General features: G+C 36.7%; 2 protein-coding genes across 7 annotated transcripts in view; both read right to left on the bottom strand.

Annotated features, from left to right (window-relative positions):
* LOC133522305 (oxidoreductase-like domain-containing protein 1) overlaps positions 1-11,510 on the bottom strand; it is a 76,352-nt gene extending 64,842 nt beyond the window's left edge. The window contains exon 1 of the mRNA XM_061857599.1: positions 11,499-11,510. The gene's annotated coding sequence lies outside the window, so the exon portion shown is untranslated. The remainder of the gene's footprint in view (positions 1-11,498) is intronic.
* The window catches only part of LOC133522298 (uncharacterized), a 227,179-nt gene that overhangs the window by 14,839 nt on the left and 193,404 nt on the right, over positions 1-18,936 (bottom strand). For all 6 annotated transcript variants that reach the window (XM_061857582.1, XM_061857580.1, XM_061857584.1 and 3 more), the window contains 2 exons: positions 18,587-18,650; positions 365-516 (listed from right to left, as the gene is read on the bottom strand). In XM_061857582.1, the coding sequence (XP_061713566.1) occupies positions 365-516; positions 18,587-18,650 (216 nt within the window). The remainder of the gene's footprint in view (positions 1-364; positions 517-18,586; positions 18,651-18,936) is intronic.

Raw genomic sequence — 18,936 nt, forward strand, 5'->3', positions numbered from 1 at the left:
ACCTTCTAGAAAATTTGGAAAATCTTAGTGCAAATTCCAAAAAATAAAGGCAAAATTATTTATAATCTACTCTTGGGATCTTTAGGACGATAGCCTTGATTGGGCCGGGTTCTTATTGTAGCTCGTACAGTCAGCCACTAGTTTCTTTACTAATAGCTTAGAAATGTATCTGCACAATAGCACATTCAGGAAAAAAGAAACCCAACATTACCTAAAGTGTTTGCTGCCCTGGTAGAAGCGTGCAAGCTTTCCCTGGCTCTTGTTCGACCTCACACAGGCTGCTGCCGCTAGTCTTCTTGCCCTATTTCTTAGAAGACCTAAATAATTTGTGTACACAATCAGGAAAAAAGAAAAACAATATTACCTGAAGTCTTTGCTGCCCTGGTTAGGTAGCGTGCGTGCTTTCCCTGGCTCTTGCTCGAGCTCGTACAGGCTGCCGCCGCCAGTCTTCTTGCCCCATTTTTTAAGGGAAGTCGCGTAGTCTTCCGGGTTGTAGATCGGTGGCCTTTGCTTTTCCTGTAACAAAATAAGTTATAATTAAAGACTAAGGTAGAATTCATTAAAAATACTGTACTCTGAGTGGTATTTAGATTTTAAGATCGAATCCACAACAACTTGTTAATTCTTATTACCGCTCTTCAACGGCATATAATCGCCCCCTGCACATAGGCGCTTCTTATTCCTTTCGTAAATCGTTTCATTCTGCAGCCTATTCGTTTTAAGCAAAATAGGTGTCTACTAATGCTTACAAATACATTAAACACTTGTTCTACCAACATCAAATTGCATAGAACAGAATAATGATTAAACCAGCAGAGTACAATAGACGCGTTCTCATACTGTCTGGCTATCTGATGTTAAAGTCAACATTAGCAATAGCAAATTTCTCCAGTATACCTGCACATAAATATCATAACAAATTAACTGGGAACTTCGGCGCAACATCGCTCATTCGTTTACAATGCTATGACAACGGAGAAAGCCGTTTGTAACACTGTTCAGGAATTTAAGCTATGTGAAATATTTAGACAATTCGTTGTAAAAAACTTATTAGTGCGAATCTGTTTTGTATGTTATTAGCGCAAATTAGTTTATGAGTAATTGTTAAGATGGAAGTGAAATTGGTATTGTTCTTTTCTTTAAAATTTAATCGAAAAAGTGTGTAGGTTGTCTAAGAATATACAACATTGCACCAATAATGATAATGATTTAATTACATTATGGATGATTGAAGTACGAATTTATAAGGAATTGTTTTATGTTTTAATGTCTATTAACCAAGGGGACTAACAAATTAAAGAGCGACTAAATTTAATATTGGGTGGAACAGAAATTATTGATAGTAGAGAAGCGGATCTTAGACCTAGGTACATTGCACTTAGTGAATTTGACTTAAATCACATACTTGTACCATATAAATTATGAACTATGTTAAAGTTTTAACTCTTTACCTATAGGGCACAACAAAATATAATGAAAAACTGACCACACCATAACGTCATCTTTTAACTTTTTGTTTTTTTTTCACTACTATTAGAAGTATTAGAACAAATTAAATTATTTTCAAAAAATATTTTAATTTGTTTTTATTTTAAGTAGAAACACTGGTTCGATTCCAGCCTGGGGCACTGGAGGCCTTGGTCACTTTTTCTTAGTATATGACATTTATTTAAGTTTTTGTATTTTTTCGTTAAGCAGAATTAATTAGGACTATTATTATTATTGGTGGCAATGACACTCGAATTGATGATTTCTTATTACCAGTACCCCTAGTGTAAATAAATTCGATTTTGAAACGTGACGTACGCGTTTGCGTTTAGTCTCATTTTGTATTGGATTTAGAAAGAGCGCGCCAAGCGGGACGTTTTGGAAACTCAAAATCCTATACAAAATGAGACTTAACGCAAACGCGTTCGTCACGTTATGATGTCGATAAAATTTACATTAGGGGTACTGGTCAATTAAAGGTTATTATATAACATAAGGTCGTACTTTTACATCAGTACAAGTGAACATTCCGTATTAAGCCATCTACTTATGGAGACGTAAATAATTAATTACCCATTTAACTGTAACGCCCACAAACACCTAATTTTTATAACCTCGCTCACGTAATATGACCGGTGTTATGTGAAAAATTTGAATAAGCGATTAAGAAGCCGGTAGTCTTGACGATTAATTATGGAGTTTTCTCGTACAACTCGGATATTTACGGCGTTATGGAGGATGACGTTTTCGAGAAAGTGGCCCTGACCACTACATTGAGAATATTAAATAGGTAATACTATTATGAAATTTTATATAAAAAGTAAGACCCACAAAGGGTTGTAGCGCCTCAGGAAAATATGGTTACTACCTTTGATCACTGGCAAATAAAATATATCTAAACTACGAGTATACTACAATAACATACCTACATAAATAAATAAGTATACTTATATGAAGCTGCAAAAGTACCTACATACCCACTTTATTAATGGAATTTACTTATAAAGTACTACTAGTAAGTAGTACTAGTAGTAGTAGTAGTACTTTTGCAGGTGGGTATGTACTGGGCAGAGGCTTCCTCTTATTGTATTTTTGTATTATATATAATATTTGTATTATGTATTCTTGTGTCATAGTCCCCTCTCCACATGCTAACCCAATAGTGGGTTGGGCACTTTACCCAGCATTTTCGAACTTTTGAATCGTAATGCCAACTTCATATCCAAAGGAGGGGGTGGAAACATATTAGTACATTAATATAGAGGCCGGGAAACGAAGTGTTGCAGACTAAGTTGATTTAGACGGCCGCGGCTGGCAACCTCATTTCTCACCGAGATTTGTGTAGTGCTTTTCAACACTTTCAAACTTGCAATGAAATAAAAAAAATGTAGACAATTTGTTTTATTGGCACATAAATAGCTATAAAAACAAATTACGAATTTACTACTATTTGATGTTTGAATGCCAAGACGTTGTGTTACAATTTGATATTTAAAAACAAAAGAAGGTTGCTGTACGGGCCTAGCAGGTGTCTAAAGATGTATGTATAGATATCATCCTTTTAGATATCATCTTCACTCAGCGCACCGGATACGTAGTTTTTCCGGACCTAATTTGAAGTAAGTCATGTCAACATTTAATTGCAAATTTGAGAAAAAGTATTTTACAGACCATAAAACGATCAAGCAACTAAAACAGGTACCAAACGAAACAACGCAATTGATCCGTAAGTCAAAGTTGCGTTATTATAAATAATACATGAGTGCGGTAAGTGCCAAACTAACAATTACTGTCAAATTAGCTTACGACGAAAGAAAGCAGGGTTAATGAACGGAACGGAGCGATGCGCGGGCGCGACTGGGTAATCCGTCTTTGGATTGACGATTTGACGTCAAGTTGACGGGTGGACGTTGTTTTGAGCATAGCTCATTCTAGGCATAGGTTACACATATTTTCAATAACGGTTTACGAGGAGATGGCGGGGCGACTTAGGCGCATTCTACCGGAATCGGCGGGAAAATACACACAACGAGGTCGTGTGGGGGAAACGAGGGGAGGCCTTTGCTTGTCCACTGCTGGCAGTGGGACATTAAAATAAATTAAAACATAATAATAATAATAATATTTGTCCGGTTTTTCATCCCATAGCCCTCAGCCATCACTTAGTCCATCGCTTTCACCCAATAGCCTAGTTAATTTTTAGATTCTATCAGCCTAAAATAAAACATTTGAAATTCATATTTCGCTATGCTAAATACATTGGAGGAATAAGAGGGAGGTCTTTGCCCAGCAGTAGGACAATATGGGCTCATAATAATAATGTCAGTATTGGACTAGGTTATAGAACACAAAAGAGGAATAGCCTCCCATCCTCAAGTGGACGGGACGCATCATCTATCTTTATTTGCAGAGCACTCAGAATTGCATTCATCTATAGTCAAGGACGTATGTGCGACGGAATGTAGATGACGCCTTTAGAACATTTTTAACTTCAAATAACGGTGGACCGTTTCAATACGAAATTCATTTAATTGTGCCCAAAATTGCCGTTTTTTCTAAGCAATTTTGTAACTCCATACAAAACAGCGTTCAGTCAAAAATATATAAGTAATAAAAAAAATTGATGGCCTTAAGTAGCATTGAAATATCCCTCGCAATAGTATAAATAATTTTTTATCGCATGAGTAGAGACTAACAACTAACAACTTTTGGATCAACCCTCGTATCTAACACATCACTGACAGTTATACCTTCTCCATTTGTGAAATCTAACCTTTAATTACATGACCATACGAGTCAAGGCACGCGTCTTCGTGAATGACACGATCTATTCACATCTTGGCGTCGTTTTTGAGCTCTAGTACCTATAAGTAGTTATTCCAGTTCATTGCTAATGTGACTTGTAATAAAAAGGTAGGAAATTTGTTGGTTGTGCATGCAGTTGTGGTACTGATATGGCATGACAGTAACTAACAATATGCTTGAAATTAAAATGGCACATATGAAGCGTAAATGAAAAGAGGAGCTTTTTTAGGGTTCTTTACACAACATGGCAAAACGGAGCCCGTATCTATATCTTTGTTTATCTACCCGTATGTCACAGCCATTTTATTTGAAGTCTATGTATAGAAGTTTGTTTCTCATGGCAGTCATTGGGTGTTTGTGGTAGAATAAAAAAAAGGACCATTTGTGTATCCTTGTGGTTCAAACTTTATTTATGTCAAATTGCACCGGTTAGGTACGTTACGTAGTTTCTCATACATCATGTTCGTCAGTAAGAAACGGATCAAATGTATCTTGTCATTATCAAACGATAGAACAACCATTATACGCTTTCTGCTCATAAACGTAATGATACGTAACCGGTATGCTTCTACCGCTCTAGTTTGGGTAATTTTTGTACAACGATTACACACACACACACTACACACATACATACACATTACACTGGTAATAATGTACATCACTGGTACATCTTTTGTTGTGCCTCTGACGCTATCGCGCAATGAAGTGGATGTAATAACAAGCTGAATATTATCAGGGTTCTGTGGTCGAATGTGTCGAGTTAAGTCAGCGCTTTTTTTTATTACAATACGTTTGTATCAATTCGAATCCTGAGTTTCTGACTTTCGCTCGATAGCAAAAAATCACGAAGATAGGTCTAAAATGCACTTAAAAAATTTGTAATAAAGTATGCACAAAAGATAAAAATATGAAAATTGCTTTTAACAATTGGAAATTCATGTTTGAGGGAACGTATCAATTACTTTCGACAACTCAAGGGTATGCCAAAAACCTTTCTCACATATGTGATCTACCCTCATATTTTTTAGAAAAAATGTTGTCAGCCTATAAATACTATCTTACCGACTGAGTACATCACGTTACAACGTTTAGTTTTTGATTTCTAAGATATAGGTTCATTTCCCCCGTAGACTCAGTTACCCCACCTAACCTTATTTCAACATACAAAAAATTAAAATTAAGAAACATGATATTCGCAGTTACAGATACGCAGTTCCATCTCGCTCACCCTTACGCTCAGTGAGAGTGAGATAAGAACACGAACTTACTGCACCTTAAGGCCCGGCGCAGTAGAAAGCAATAACATATATTCATTCATTGCGCTTCCTTTAAATAAATTTAATAAATTTAAAGTTGCAATAAGGGTTATGTATTATTATTATTTATTTATTTATAGTAAAGATAAAGATCGTTTATTTTCCAAGTAAGCATATTAAAAGCGCTTATGAACGTCAAATAAAGCTACGCCGGCTCTAACTCTCCACATCTGACCTGAGAAGATTTGAATCCTAAATTGTAGGAGGGTATCCCAATATGGGACCGGCAAGAAACTCGGCGGGACACATCTTTTAAAAACATTAAATATTATAACGAACATGTATTAAATAAAAAATACAATTTAAATTAATATGGAATAAAAAAAACAGTGTTTACAGATATTATATTTTACGATCAGAACCAATTAGAAATAGCACCACGCTGCTTTCTTATTTTAGTTATTTGAAATGAATTAAATATTAAGTGGATGCATCCTTATTGCTGTTCGTGTAAATGCTGTTTTTCGTTAAGTTAATTTTCTTATTTGCAATTTGATAGTTACGCAATAATGATTACAATAATGAATATGAACTAGGCAATGAGACATGCCCGTTTTATGTTTATTTAATAACAGTCATAATACTCGTAAGCTCCCATAAAAAAGAGATCTGTATTTTATACAAGCAACTTAAGCATTGTGCATATGTAAAGGTACAATGTCAGAAAAAAAATCGTCAGTAAAGATAGATATCTTTATTTGCAACTCAGTACATCACATAAAGTCATGCATATTATGGATCCAATAGGGTCTTAATTATGAACTTTTAAAATATGCTCACAACTATAATAAACTTTACAATTTTAGTAGTTATACTTACTGGAATAAAAAGCTATGAAACTTAGAGACGGACACAGATACAAGGAATGTGGGTAAAAAAATAATTACATTATATTAAATACATGATATCTATAATACAGTGGAGTCCCTTCGCTTAGGCGGTAGGATTATAGTGTTGATTATTATTCGATATTGGGATCATCATCTAGCCGTTTTCGACCACAGCGACTGCGTTCTACCGCTGAGAGCGTCGCTGGTGCGCTCTCAGGTGACTGATATAGCCATTTATTGCAGCAAATGTGCGACCATACTCGCTGCGAGTCAGCACCCCTCCGACATAATTGTAAAGTATGGCCTCAGGTGGTCTGGTCTTCAGCTCGTCGCGCTTAGCGTCGAGTTCTGTGCGCCGCCTAGCTTCAAACTGACACACCTGCGTCTGCACAATATGCCTCCAACGTGGACGGTCAGTGGCTAGACCCATTTCGTTGGCTCTATATGAGCTCTCTTCATATGCCGCCTCAACACATCTTTGAACCGCAAGAACTAGCCGCCTTGTTTGCGCTTTCCATCTTGATGGGATACCTAACTTGAATAGGTACCAAATACGATGGGATTCTATTCTACTGCGTTTATTTATGAGAACAAATTAATTACCTCTTCTTTACTTTTATTTTAATTTAGATGGGGTAAGAGAAACACAGGGACAAGGAAAACACTTGTATACCATCCTCATACTGTTTATTTTGCCTCAAGCAAACTTCTCTTATGTACATGACCCTAATCAAACAAAAAAAAAACTGCAGAACCCCTGTATCTCACTAATCACTCGAGCCAAAAGCTATTTTTCACCGGAAGCTTATACTAAGACGTATTTAATTATATATTCACTGTTCTTTAATAACAGTGGACGGGTTGAGAGAAAGGCCGATACTTATCTGAGGCTCCGAAAACAATTTGTCATTATAAAGTGGCCTGTGAATCCATGTATTTGGGTTTATTACTTTATTTTAGTATTTTGAATGGGATTCAATATGTCATGTTTTGTGAAGGTTAAGAAATGTTATGAAGTTTGTATAACAAACAGAAAATGCCATTAAAAAGATCGCAATTCTTTAGGCTTTGAGAGTATATAAAACTTTTGGTTGGACCGCCATGGGGCAAGAACGTATTTGTATACGTACCTACTTCACTCAGACACAATCAGAAAGGAAGAGCCTCGCTCCTTCTGTTCTACCGACCTTCTGTAAGTGGAATATGTCTACAAGCGTAAGAGTTAGAAGCGACGAAAGAGCTTGTAAACGGTCTTACCTAGACGGTTTTGACCACATTGACCTTAATATTCTTATATTGCATGAATTATACCCTTCGGCCGCGTACGCAACCAGAGCTTCGTAACCAGATGCGATCGAAAACTATTTCTGCCTTGTACGAAACCGGTTGCGATCAAAAACTAATTACGTCTTACCCGTAACCAGTTACGATCGAACACTTCTCGTTTTTATACGAAACCAATGTCTGGGCCATCTAGTTATAGGTTTTTTTTCAAATATTTTGTCATGATACTCATGATAATTTCTTATCCTGTGCATTTTTTGGAAACTATTGATTTAACAAAACTCAACTCAAGCCAGTGTCTTTTAAGGAACAAGATTACATTGTATTTGCCAACAAAGTATTTGAATATTATCAACTGGTACAATTTTTGTGTTCTGATTTTTAACTAGATATATAACGTGTACAGTACTTATACTGTATAACAAGGTGTATAAATATAATCATAGCTGACTTTATCAACGGTCGAAAGGTTTCGTACAACAAAGAAAAGTGTTCGATCGTAACTGATAACTAGTAAGACGGAATTAGTTTTTGATCGCAACCGGTTTCGTACAAGGCAGAAATAGTTTTCGATCGCATCTGGTTACGAAGCTCTGGTTGCGTACGCGGCCGAAGGGGAATTATACGTAGAAAATGGAGTATCTGAGTATTACAACAACTTACAAGTTGTTTAGCAAATTGGCAGACAATTTCAGAAAGTAAATACAACATGGGTATGGTGTGCATTGCGCACCCCTTATTACTACGTAACATTTATACAAAAGCAACTCTGCTAGAACTCCAAGTTATTACGCCATAGAATTATGTTTTAACCCAATAAATTTCTTTCTTTACACGCTTCGTGAGTTCATTACTCCAAAAGTGACCCTTCTTGCACTAGTGCAGCCGTTTGTATCGTCACGGGACACCGCCTTGCATTAGGGGTCTAGTTTAATAACGATCGAATTTTCTCGATAAGCTATGAGATTCTTTAGTGTTAAAGTTCAAATTCGTACAAAAATCTACAGTTTCTTGGAACTAATCTGAAGTTCCTTTGTTAACTGCACCTGTTCTTGATAAGTTTGAATGAAACATCGATTTGTGATGTTGAAATGTGTTTTATTTAGGTATACATTAGTAATGTCTAACTACATACACTTGTAAATTCATAGATCTCTCGAATAAGACTTTGCTGTATCTAAAGGTGCTGACAGACTTGAGCATTTATTTGTTACGAGTCAGCCTTAAAATCGAGTATACGGAACCCAACATTAGGGATTGTGAACGATAGGGTTTATATTACCTATCTGAAGATAAAACAAGGATGTTGTTTATTTTTACAGGTATGACATAAACAACAATCGTATTACCTACAACGAAGGAATCCACCGTTAATTTCCTTGGTATGTTCAAATTGTTACCCATCCGTTATAGTTCCGAGTTGAACGCACGGGAAGAACAAATACATAAGAACCGCTTCATAATAGAAGCAACAAGTATTGACGCAGTGTGAAGTGTATAAACAGTATGACATCGTTATGTATTTATGATTGAAGCGTCATATGCAACCAAATAATAATAAAAAACTAAATACCCAGACGTGAACTTCATAAAAAAATAAATGTATATGTATGTTAGTCTGTAAGGTATTTGTAATATGGGCCTTGTTGTCTGAATCAAATTTTAAATAAATAAATCTTATGTTTCAGACACAGAAGTACAGTGCATATTATTGCCCGCGTTAATACTATGTATATGTAATTTTTAAGGTCGCAAATATTGCTCTGCTGCTACTGTCATGGATAGATCTACGATGTGCCGCCCATTAAAGAAGTACATATATTTGTGCAGATTAACGTAACGACGGATTGTTGAGGACATCAAAAGTAGAATATACTTACCTAATTCGAATTAATTTAAGTGTTCGAAATTATGTTACGCTTAATTAAAACCGGAGAATATTTTAGGAAGGAAATAACTCTTTGAGTTCATAACACTTACTAATAATAAGCTTTGACATAACAGCATTAACAGCGTATGCGTGTTGCAACATATCTCTATTAAAGCCATGATTTAATTTATTGACTTGCGTGTCACATGCTGCTATACTTTCCGAATAAACAATGGTCCATATTTTTTATCAAGTTAAGGTGCCTACTTATGTTATATTTTGTAACACCAACATACAAATAATTGTTTAGTAGTGTACTGACGGGAATAAAACTAATTCCCATTCTATTATATACTAGTTAAGCGAAAGGGCTGACAATTGTCATGTTCATTTCAATATTTTCAATCCTAAGGCTCGGTAAGTTGAAAAATTGATTTAAAGCCTTTTTCGATGATTTGTTTATTTGTTTATTTATTTATTAATTCAGTTTACAATTGCACCTTAACAGCTAAAGCCACAGCGGCACAAATTGGGAGACAGTAATTAAGTACAAAAGTATCTACATAATCACATTATATTATACTACTTACAGGCATCTCTCGCTCTATCACTCTCTTACACTCAGTCATCAGTCGTCCGATTGCACTCACAAACAAGTCACACTCCGGGTGTGCCTCAAGCACGGAGTTGAGTAGAGCGTGCGCGCGCGCGACCGGCGCCTGTGCGTGCGCCCGCGTGCGCGCGCCGCGTTCCGCTAACAGCGGGTGACGCCGCGCGCGAGTGTACTGGTTAGGAACAAATAATCGCATGAAGGCCTCGACAAGGGCTACGCTATCAATTGTGTTTCTAATCACACCGATTGAGAATTTTGCTAAAGAGAGCAACCTACGTAACTGGAGCGAGTCGTACCCTAGATGTCCCTGCAGAAATAGAGTAGGGTACATGTACGGATAATAGGTGTGTATCTTTTTGTATAACGCCCTGAGATATGACTTCTGAACTTGCTCCAACATAAGTATATATTTACTTTCATGCGGACTCCACACCACTGCATTCGTTTCGAGTATGCTGCGTACGAGTGCCGCATACAACACGCATGTGGCTTCCACAGTCAGAGGCGCCGAATTACGCAGAACGAAACCCAGTCTTTTATACGCAGTTTTAGCCACGGTCTGTACATGTTCGCGAAACGTGATATCTGAGTCAAACAGTACTCCTAAATCGCGTACCTGCTCCGAGCGCGATATGTCGGCGCCGCCAATATTGTAGTGGAATATTTGTGGTGCGCGGGCTCGGGTGAATGACATCATTTCACATTTACTGGCATTGAAATAGAGTTTATTTTCAACAACATGATGGAGAACATCACAAGGTTACTAAGAAATTACCAAAGAAGGTTTAGGTGCTCTAGATAGAAAATAAAATATATTAGAAACAAGCTGATTTCTGGATCATTTAAGATGACAAACAAGATGACATTCGTTGATAGAAAACGCCAATCGAAACTTAAGTAATCTATGGATATAGTCACGTGACTTTTCGAAGAATCCGTCATTCACTTAAAATTTATCTTTTCATTTGGCGTTTGCGGATTGTCATATAGGCTAATAAGCCCCCCGATGTAACCAGGAAGCCGCTAAGATAACAAGAAGAGCTACTGTTAGTAACATATCTACTGTGCCATACTTGTTGTAACCGCGGTGGCCGCAGAATTCTCACCGCGGCAATTAAAAGCAGGCATTTAATTAATTTAATTAAACCAAACCACAGGGTCGGCGATACGTACGTAATTACTAAATAGTGCGAATTATTGTAAAAGTGGACGAGTGAATTTCTCTGATGTGATACTGTATTATATATAAGCTATTAACCCGTCATCCAATTTGTTGTAACGGCTTCGAATAGTGCTATAGTTTTTGTATTATGTTATGAACCTAACTGTTGAATTGAAACAAGCAACTGTTGCAGAGGTTGTTCAGGTATATATGACTTTCAAACCAAAGGTTAGTTCAAATCCTGAAGGTTTTCGAAACTTATTTACCTATGAAATATCAAAAACGATGTACTTACTTATGGATAAACTTTTTTTTGATGAAAATATGATCAACATTCGCTTTTCGAAGGGCAGGATCCTTTTTAGATCGAAAAGTCAGCAGCCGCTTTCATATACACCAATTGTTATATTACTTTTAGGGATCAGCTAGACAAAGAGGCATTATTAGTTTCCTTCAGGATTTAGTCAGTACTAGGATGCGGCAATTTTCACTTAATTAAGTGTTATTCACACTATGAATATTCATGGAGACTGACTCGTTTGTCCAGGGTAAGGCGAGAAGCTGCATTTTTCACATTCCGTCGTTACTATGTTGATGTTGTCTCGTGGTCATAAACGGGTGACTTCCAAGACATAATCGGGAGTTTCACTTGCGAATCAAGCTTGTGCGATCTTAATAGGAAACAAGTGTTTTAAGATTTTTGTCTATTTTGTGGGGCTCATTGAACCACTAACCTGTGGCCGTTAAGAGCGTTTTCATTATTGTACGATTCGATATCAGATATCGGATGACCCTTAAATGCATCAAACCTTTCTTTAACCTTGTTTAAAATGAGAAAAATCATCATATAATAAATGAATAAGTACATATATATATATATATATATATATAATATATATATATATATATATATATATATATATATATATATATAAGTATATATATATAACTTTTTTTTTTCGGTTTTTCTTACCGACATCTAACATCGGATCGGTTAATGTGAAAACCCTCTATAGCATAAAGGTTAAATCATATTAAAATTGAGTATAAAAATTCTTGAATTGGATCCCAAGAATGTAGCAGGAGAAGCCCCCCGCACACTGTACAATACCGACAATCTTGTAACTGTTAACATCGCAGGTAAATATTACATAAGGACATAACTTGATCTTGATCGGTCGTTGTATAAATCCTTACAGCCTGCGTCCAGTAGTGGACGTCTTGCGACTGATGATGATGAACAAATAGGAAGTGGCGGTTTGAGAACGCAGTACAATGGAACAGCAAATCAGCTGTAATTTGCCATAGCACGACTTAAGGCGACGACGCTGCGCGCTCGAGTCAAGTTGCAATAAAGAGGTTCGGAGACGCATTACTGTCGTGATGACAACGTTCAATCCATCAGGATAGAGACTAATTCTAGGGAATTGATAGTTATATATAGCGGCCCCGTCCACGACGCAGCAGCAATGCGCCTCAGTATTGCAGCTGCATTTGATCCGAATGTCACTTTAACGAAATGTCGTTAAAGTGACATTCTGAGCAATGGCTCAGGGGCATATTTCACCAACATGACAATTGACATCTGGCACTGACAATTCCCTGTACATGTCTGGGTTAGTAAGTGACGAATCATGGTACACATCGTTATTGTTTACTTGTTGGGCCAACAATGTACGGTGAATTGTCAGTGTCAGATGATAATTATCAGCGCGGTGATACATTATCGTAGTCGATATTGGTGGCAATTTCGGTTATCTACAAGTAAAATGCCTAATAGCAAATAGCCAGAAATGATATAAAAATGTACACCCAATGGTTAAAAACTTGTCCATGCAAATGAGGCGCTTCATACGTTAAAATAAATAATTGTGTTTGTTTTTCTTTGTTTTTATGAATTGCCCGCAACTTTGTGTACGCATTACATAACTGATTCCTTCTTATAGAGCTGCGCCAGGATCAATATTTGGTTCAACCAGTGTGTCAGCTTTTGAAATTTTTCTTGTCACCGACTTCAAACTTATATAACATTTATAATAAGGTACCTGCGGCAAAGAAGGCAAATCATTATTTTCTTTTACTTATATTTAATAATATGAACTTGCAGTTTGCTTATTAAATTTTGACTCTCTGGACGGAGGAGACGAGGTGTCATACCATACCTCCATACAGGTATTGCAGGTACTGGGTGGAGTACAGTTAGTAGCACACCTATGAAAAACTATAAACTCAAGCGAAACTATGGAGCGCGCTCACGGGTATGTGGCCTTAAATCGGATACCAATTACTCCACGTCGCCCTGAGTAATGGTAGTTTTTGATGAGACATCGTCTACAAGGGAATGCCGCTATTCTGACCCGTAGTCCTTTCAAACAGGCTCAGGTAAGTCAGTCTGGGATACCATGTACATTCAGCTTCAATAGCAGCGGATGAAATAATGCGCCAAAACTATCTGTCACCCTGGAATAATCTTCCAAATAGAGACATTTGTACAGTTTTTATTCAAAAGTATCTGCTAACTGTAACTGGTAAAAGTAACTGTTCCACATAAAGAGACATGTCTGTTTTGGTCAAGTTATTAGAGAATTTTGATGTTAACAGTATTTGATTAACATGCATGAGAGAAAAGAAAAATAAATAACCTAATTTGTTATTTGTTTAGGTATCACAAATTTCTTGCACTCCACGACACGATGGTAAGCGCATATCATAGCCTTCATACGCTTGTAAATTCAAAGGTGTCACGAGTAAACAGTTAAAAATAGTCCTCCATACAGCTTGCAACCAGGAACAAATGCATCAACAAAGCACATTGGATACCTATAATTCATTATAGATTTCATAGATAGCTACGAAACCGCTAGTTCTCATATAATAAATTAGTCCCAACGTTTCGATCGAGTCGGTGTCGGAATCATAACAAAAAGTCCCGTCTCCGATAGGAATCGAGAGCGTGGGACTTGAATACATTACACATTCGAGAAAAACTTATCTACTCAAGACTTTAAAAAATCATATAAATCAAATGTTTACATAGCTTATATTACCTTATTCCGATAACCGGTAATTCTTCAATCTGTTTTGTCAATTGTTAAAAATAGCAACTGTATTCCGTGCGGAATAAAGTTGATATTCCAGAAAATATTCGAACATGAAAAAGTCAAGAAATATATCAATAGGTGGGATTTAGATTCATTGATATGAACTATTAGTCTAATTTATATTGTAATTGGAAGATTATCTTTTGTTGATGAGGTGTGAAGCCGCGTTTACCATAACTCATTGTATTGTCAGTTCATTTTATTGGCTTAGAGTAATTGGATGGAATTGATATGATTTACTTACTGCATAGGCTGTGTGAGATAGATATTTATGATCCTTGGTACTGATTGTTTTAAAAGCTACAGGGAACTATTGATGTGTTCTTACTTGCTTCCCTTGAAAAACTAGCTTTAGCTATGATATTTTATATTCATTCTAAAATTGCGTCATGTAGCAGCATCTCTAGTGCCAGTCTGCAATTTTACATGCCCTTAAATGTTATCGAAATCATATTTACTTAATTATGACCAGCCTCTTATTAATATGTAAATTATATATAGGTAACTTTGTCCTTTCAGAATCACCCTTACAGGTAAGCTGGGCGTACTTTGATTGATCATCGATTTTTTAACTTTAAGGAATTCATATCTGAAATCTTTCTTTTGTTATCGTTGCCTGCAACCATAATGATAAAATTCGTAATCTCGTGTTCAAAAATGGAGTCCCTATGTTTTAAAACTCGATGTCCAAAATAACTCAAGTTTACGGTAATGGTGGTATTGACAGTTTAATCATCATGAGATCATGACTTGTATGTCACAGCGTCAACACAACTCATCCTCAGGAGTTTTGTTCACCTAAGTAACTATTTATTTTATTTTAGTCCACTAGGTATGTAACGAAGTATGTAACCGCTACCGGAAAACTCCGTCAGTGATCTTAACAACAACAATGTAACTTCGAAGCAGTAAAAGCCGAACATGTCAAACGTTTTAACATGAGCATATAGCTTAGACAATCCGCCACAGACCACCTCAACACACGGAGCACATAAGACAATCGAGAATACTACACATAAGCGCTCTGGTACAAATTTAGTATGGAAGCGCGAGTGCTTATTCCTGTTCCGCCCACAATTACTCACTTGTGTAAATTAAAAAGATATACAAAAATTGGAGTGTATCTGGACTGTTATTTTTTGTAAAAAAGCATACGGTCCACTTGATGGTAAGCAGTCTCCATAGCCTATGGACGCCTGCAACTCCAGAGGTGTTACATGCGCGCTGCAGACTTCAACATTCTGCACCCTCGTTGAGTTCTGGCAAATTACTCACCGGCAGAAAAATAACACCAAGAGTATTAGGGTCTAGTGTTATTTGGCTGCGGTTTTCTGTAAGGAGGTGCTTCCTCAGTTGAAGATCTGGAATGACATCCGCTGTACTGTGCCCTACGACACAAAGCGAGATGACATTTACAGTGCCCAATTCATACCTCTCGTTTGGACGTAGTTTAAGGACATACCCGGTCTTAAACTTGTATTTCGTTTTCTGTGTAATTTTTAACTTTAACTTGGTGCACAATAAATAATATATTATTATTATTGGCCTAGTGGGTATGAAGCCGATGGTCCCGGGTGATGGGATGGGATGATGTCGATAAAATGTACACTAGGGGTACTGATCTGTAATTTTAAAAAGTGGAGTTTTTGGTTGAAGAAATGTCACTTTTGACACTGACATATCAGTATTCTAATGGAAAAAGATCGAATAACTAAAACTCGAATCGGCCTCTCAATCAAGCTTGTGCGGGATTGGCTTGGGCGTACAGTGACAATATTTTTATTTTTTATAAGTGAGGCTACCATGAGATCGGAATACGTTACTCGATATCGTCAACGTTACGGAAAATGTATGGAGAAAGTGTACAGCAGTACAGCCGTTACATATGGTACTAAAAATTTTAACTGGTACGTTTTTACTTCGATTCGTGCCTAACTTCACACCCAAAGCGCTCTCTTTCTAACTATATGAAGAAAACTGAACCAGAATTATTCTAGTGTCAATAGTAAAATCTCATTACTATGGAGGGTAGAAGTAAGGAGAACAGAACAATCTATGTGTATGAAAAGTGTCCACCAAAATTCCTCAAATAATTTTTGAAATTTGATGAAAATTTTCAAATCGCTGACAGCGCACTTCGTCAATAACGTCTAAGTTCATGTCATGTCCTTGAGCTACCCTAGCGCCACCGGAGAGATTGCGAACTATTATTTACAGCTGCCAGCTGAATACTTTAGCAACAGTTTTCCCATAAGAGATTGTTTTCCTTACCTCTATCCTCCATACTCACCACTTTACGTGAATATGACCCACTGGGTAGTGACCCTGCCTATGAAGCCGATGGTCCCGGGTTCAAATCCTGGTAAGGGCATTTATTCGTGTGATGAGCATGGATATTTGTTCCTGAGTCATGGGTGTTTATATATTATATATATCGTTGTCTAAGTACCCTCAACACAAGCCTTATTGAGCTTACTGTGGGAGTTAGTCAATTTGTGTAATAATGTCCTATAATATTTATTTATTTATCTATTTATTATTATATGTTATAGTATGAAACGGTGTAAAATACACAGCTCAAGTGTGCTGTTCAAATTGTAGCATTTTACAAGTGAAATAGGTGTACCTATGTGTGGTGACCGCGTGCTTTTTGTAGACGCTTCATAAGCCGGTGTTTGTGTAGTCTGTGCAACCCACAAAGTGCTGTATTGTGTCTCTGGAAAGTGTCCTCGCAACTGGAAAACACTTCAGTCATAAATCTTCTTGTAAATCATTCTAACACTAGTGAAAGGTACCTACTTTTAAAATAGGATTTAAATAAACAGCGCTTTAAATGACTTATGCAATATTGACTGATTGAATGTTGGGTAGTATGTTTGCAAATTTTGTTTTGTGCGTAGAATTTTACTTTCTAATAAAGATACATAATTTTGGATTAGAGTAGTTTATTAGTAATATATGTATAGGTATAACAATATAAGATAAATTCACCCGTTTACGTAATATATTATATTTTTATGTGACAATATGTATTCTAACACATAAAGTGTATGTATTATTTAACCTTAAGTTTGCGGGCATAAATTCATTGCGATTACCGTGTTATTATGAATTTTTTTTTTTTTGTAGTTTTATTCCTTTTCATTCATGATTTTACGAAAAAATGGCAGAGTAGGACCCGGGTATGTCCTTTGGACCCGGGTATGTCCTTAAACTACGTCCACAAGGGAGGTATGGGCATTGTGAATGTCATCTCGCTCTGTGTGGTAGGGCACAGCACAGCGGATGTCATTCCAGATCTAGAGCAGAGCCCAACTGGGGAAGTACCTCCACCTTACAGAAAATCGCAGCCAAATAACACTAGACCCTACTCATAGTGTTGTGTTCCTGCCGGTGAGTAAGGTTGCCAGAGCTCAACGAGGGTGGGAGGGGGTTAGGGTCGGCAACGCGCATGTAACTCCTCTGGAGTTGCAGGCGTACATAGGCTACGGATACTGCTTACCATCAGGCAGGCCGTATGCTTGTTTGCCACCGACGTAGTATAAAAAAAAAAAGAGTAACTAAATCCTTCTTCAAACTGCTTTCAACCTATCCAATAGTAATTTAAAATAGGTAAGTGTATTAAAGATAGCAATAACAAGTTAATACGTATAACGGCCAGTACTTAAATAAAGTCTTTGGCTAAAGAAAATTTATAAGAAAACGACATTATGGGGACGTCACTATTAACTAGAAGATGTTAAGGATTTAATGGCCAATCTAGGAACCAGATGTACTTAAACAGTTAACTTTGACGATGCAGTACCGTCAGTTGACACAAAAGTGGCTTAACAGTTCTAACGGAAAGTTTCCAGAATTAATTTTCCACATAGTCATGGAGAATCTCGGGAATTTCACAAAATTTCCTATTAGAACATTCCTATTTGGAAATATCCTTTCATGCTTGCAATGTACTAGAAATTTGTGAAATTTGCACAAAACATTAAGTATATAATTATACGGTGTCATATATGGTATATTCGAGCAAGCAAGATCCACTGCGAGTATGTACTCGTAAGTCAAATCGTTATACTTGAAGTGTAGTCTCATCAAAAAATTTAGTCCGTAGGTTTCTTACCTTGGAGATCGGCTCCTCACTCCACCCCCCGCAGCTTGCCATGCCTTCCAGCAGTGTTAGTTCACTGAAACAAAAGAAAAACACTGTTACGAAACACTTAGTATAGATAAATATTCAGATTTCACAATTTGTTGAGATTTTCATCTTGTTATAATAGATATGAACTCGACAATCGCTCATACTTATTGGTGCGCTCACGCAGTTTCTATGTATTTCCATGTAATAATTATCATTCATTTCTTGTTGTTCTGGTGATGAAGCTCCATATATTGAAGCTCTGAAAAGATTTTTATCGAAGTTGTTCTAGGTATAAGACAAAAGCAAAAGAGTTTGGTATATTGCGTGTATTT

Source organism: Cydia pomonella, chromosome 10 (genome assembly GCF_033807575.1).
Source record: "Cydia pomonella isolate Wapato2018A chromosome 10, ilCydPomo1, whole genome shotgun sequence".
Lineage (NCBI taxonomy): Eukaryota > Metazoa > Arthropoda > Insecta > Lepidoptera > Tortricidae > Cydia > Cydia pomonella.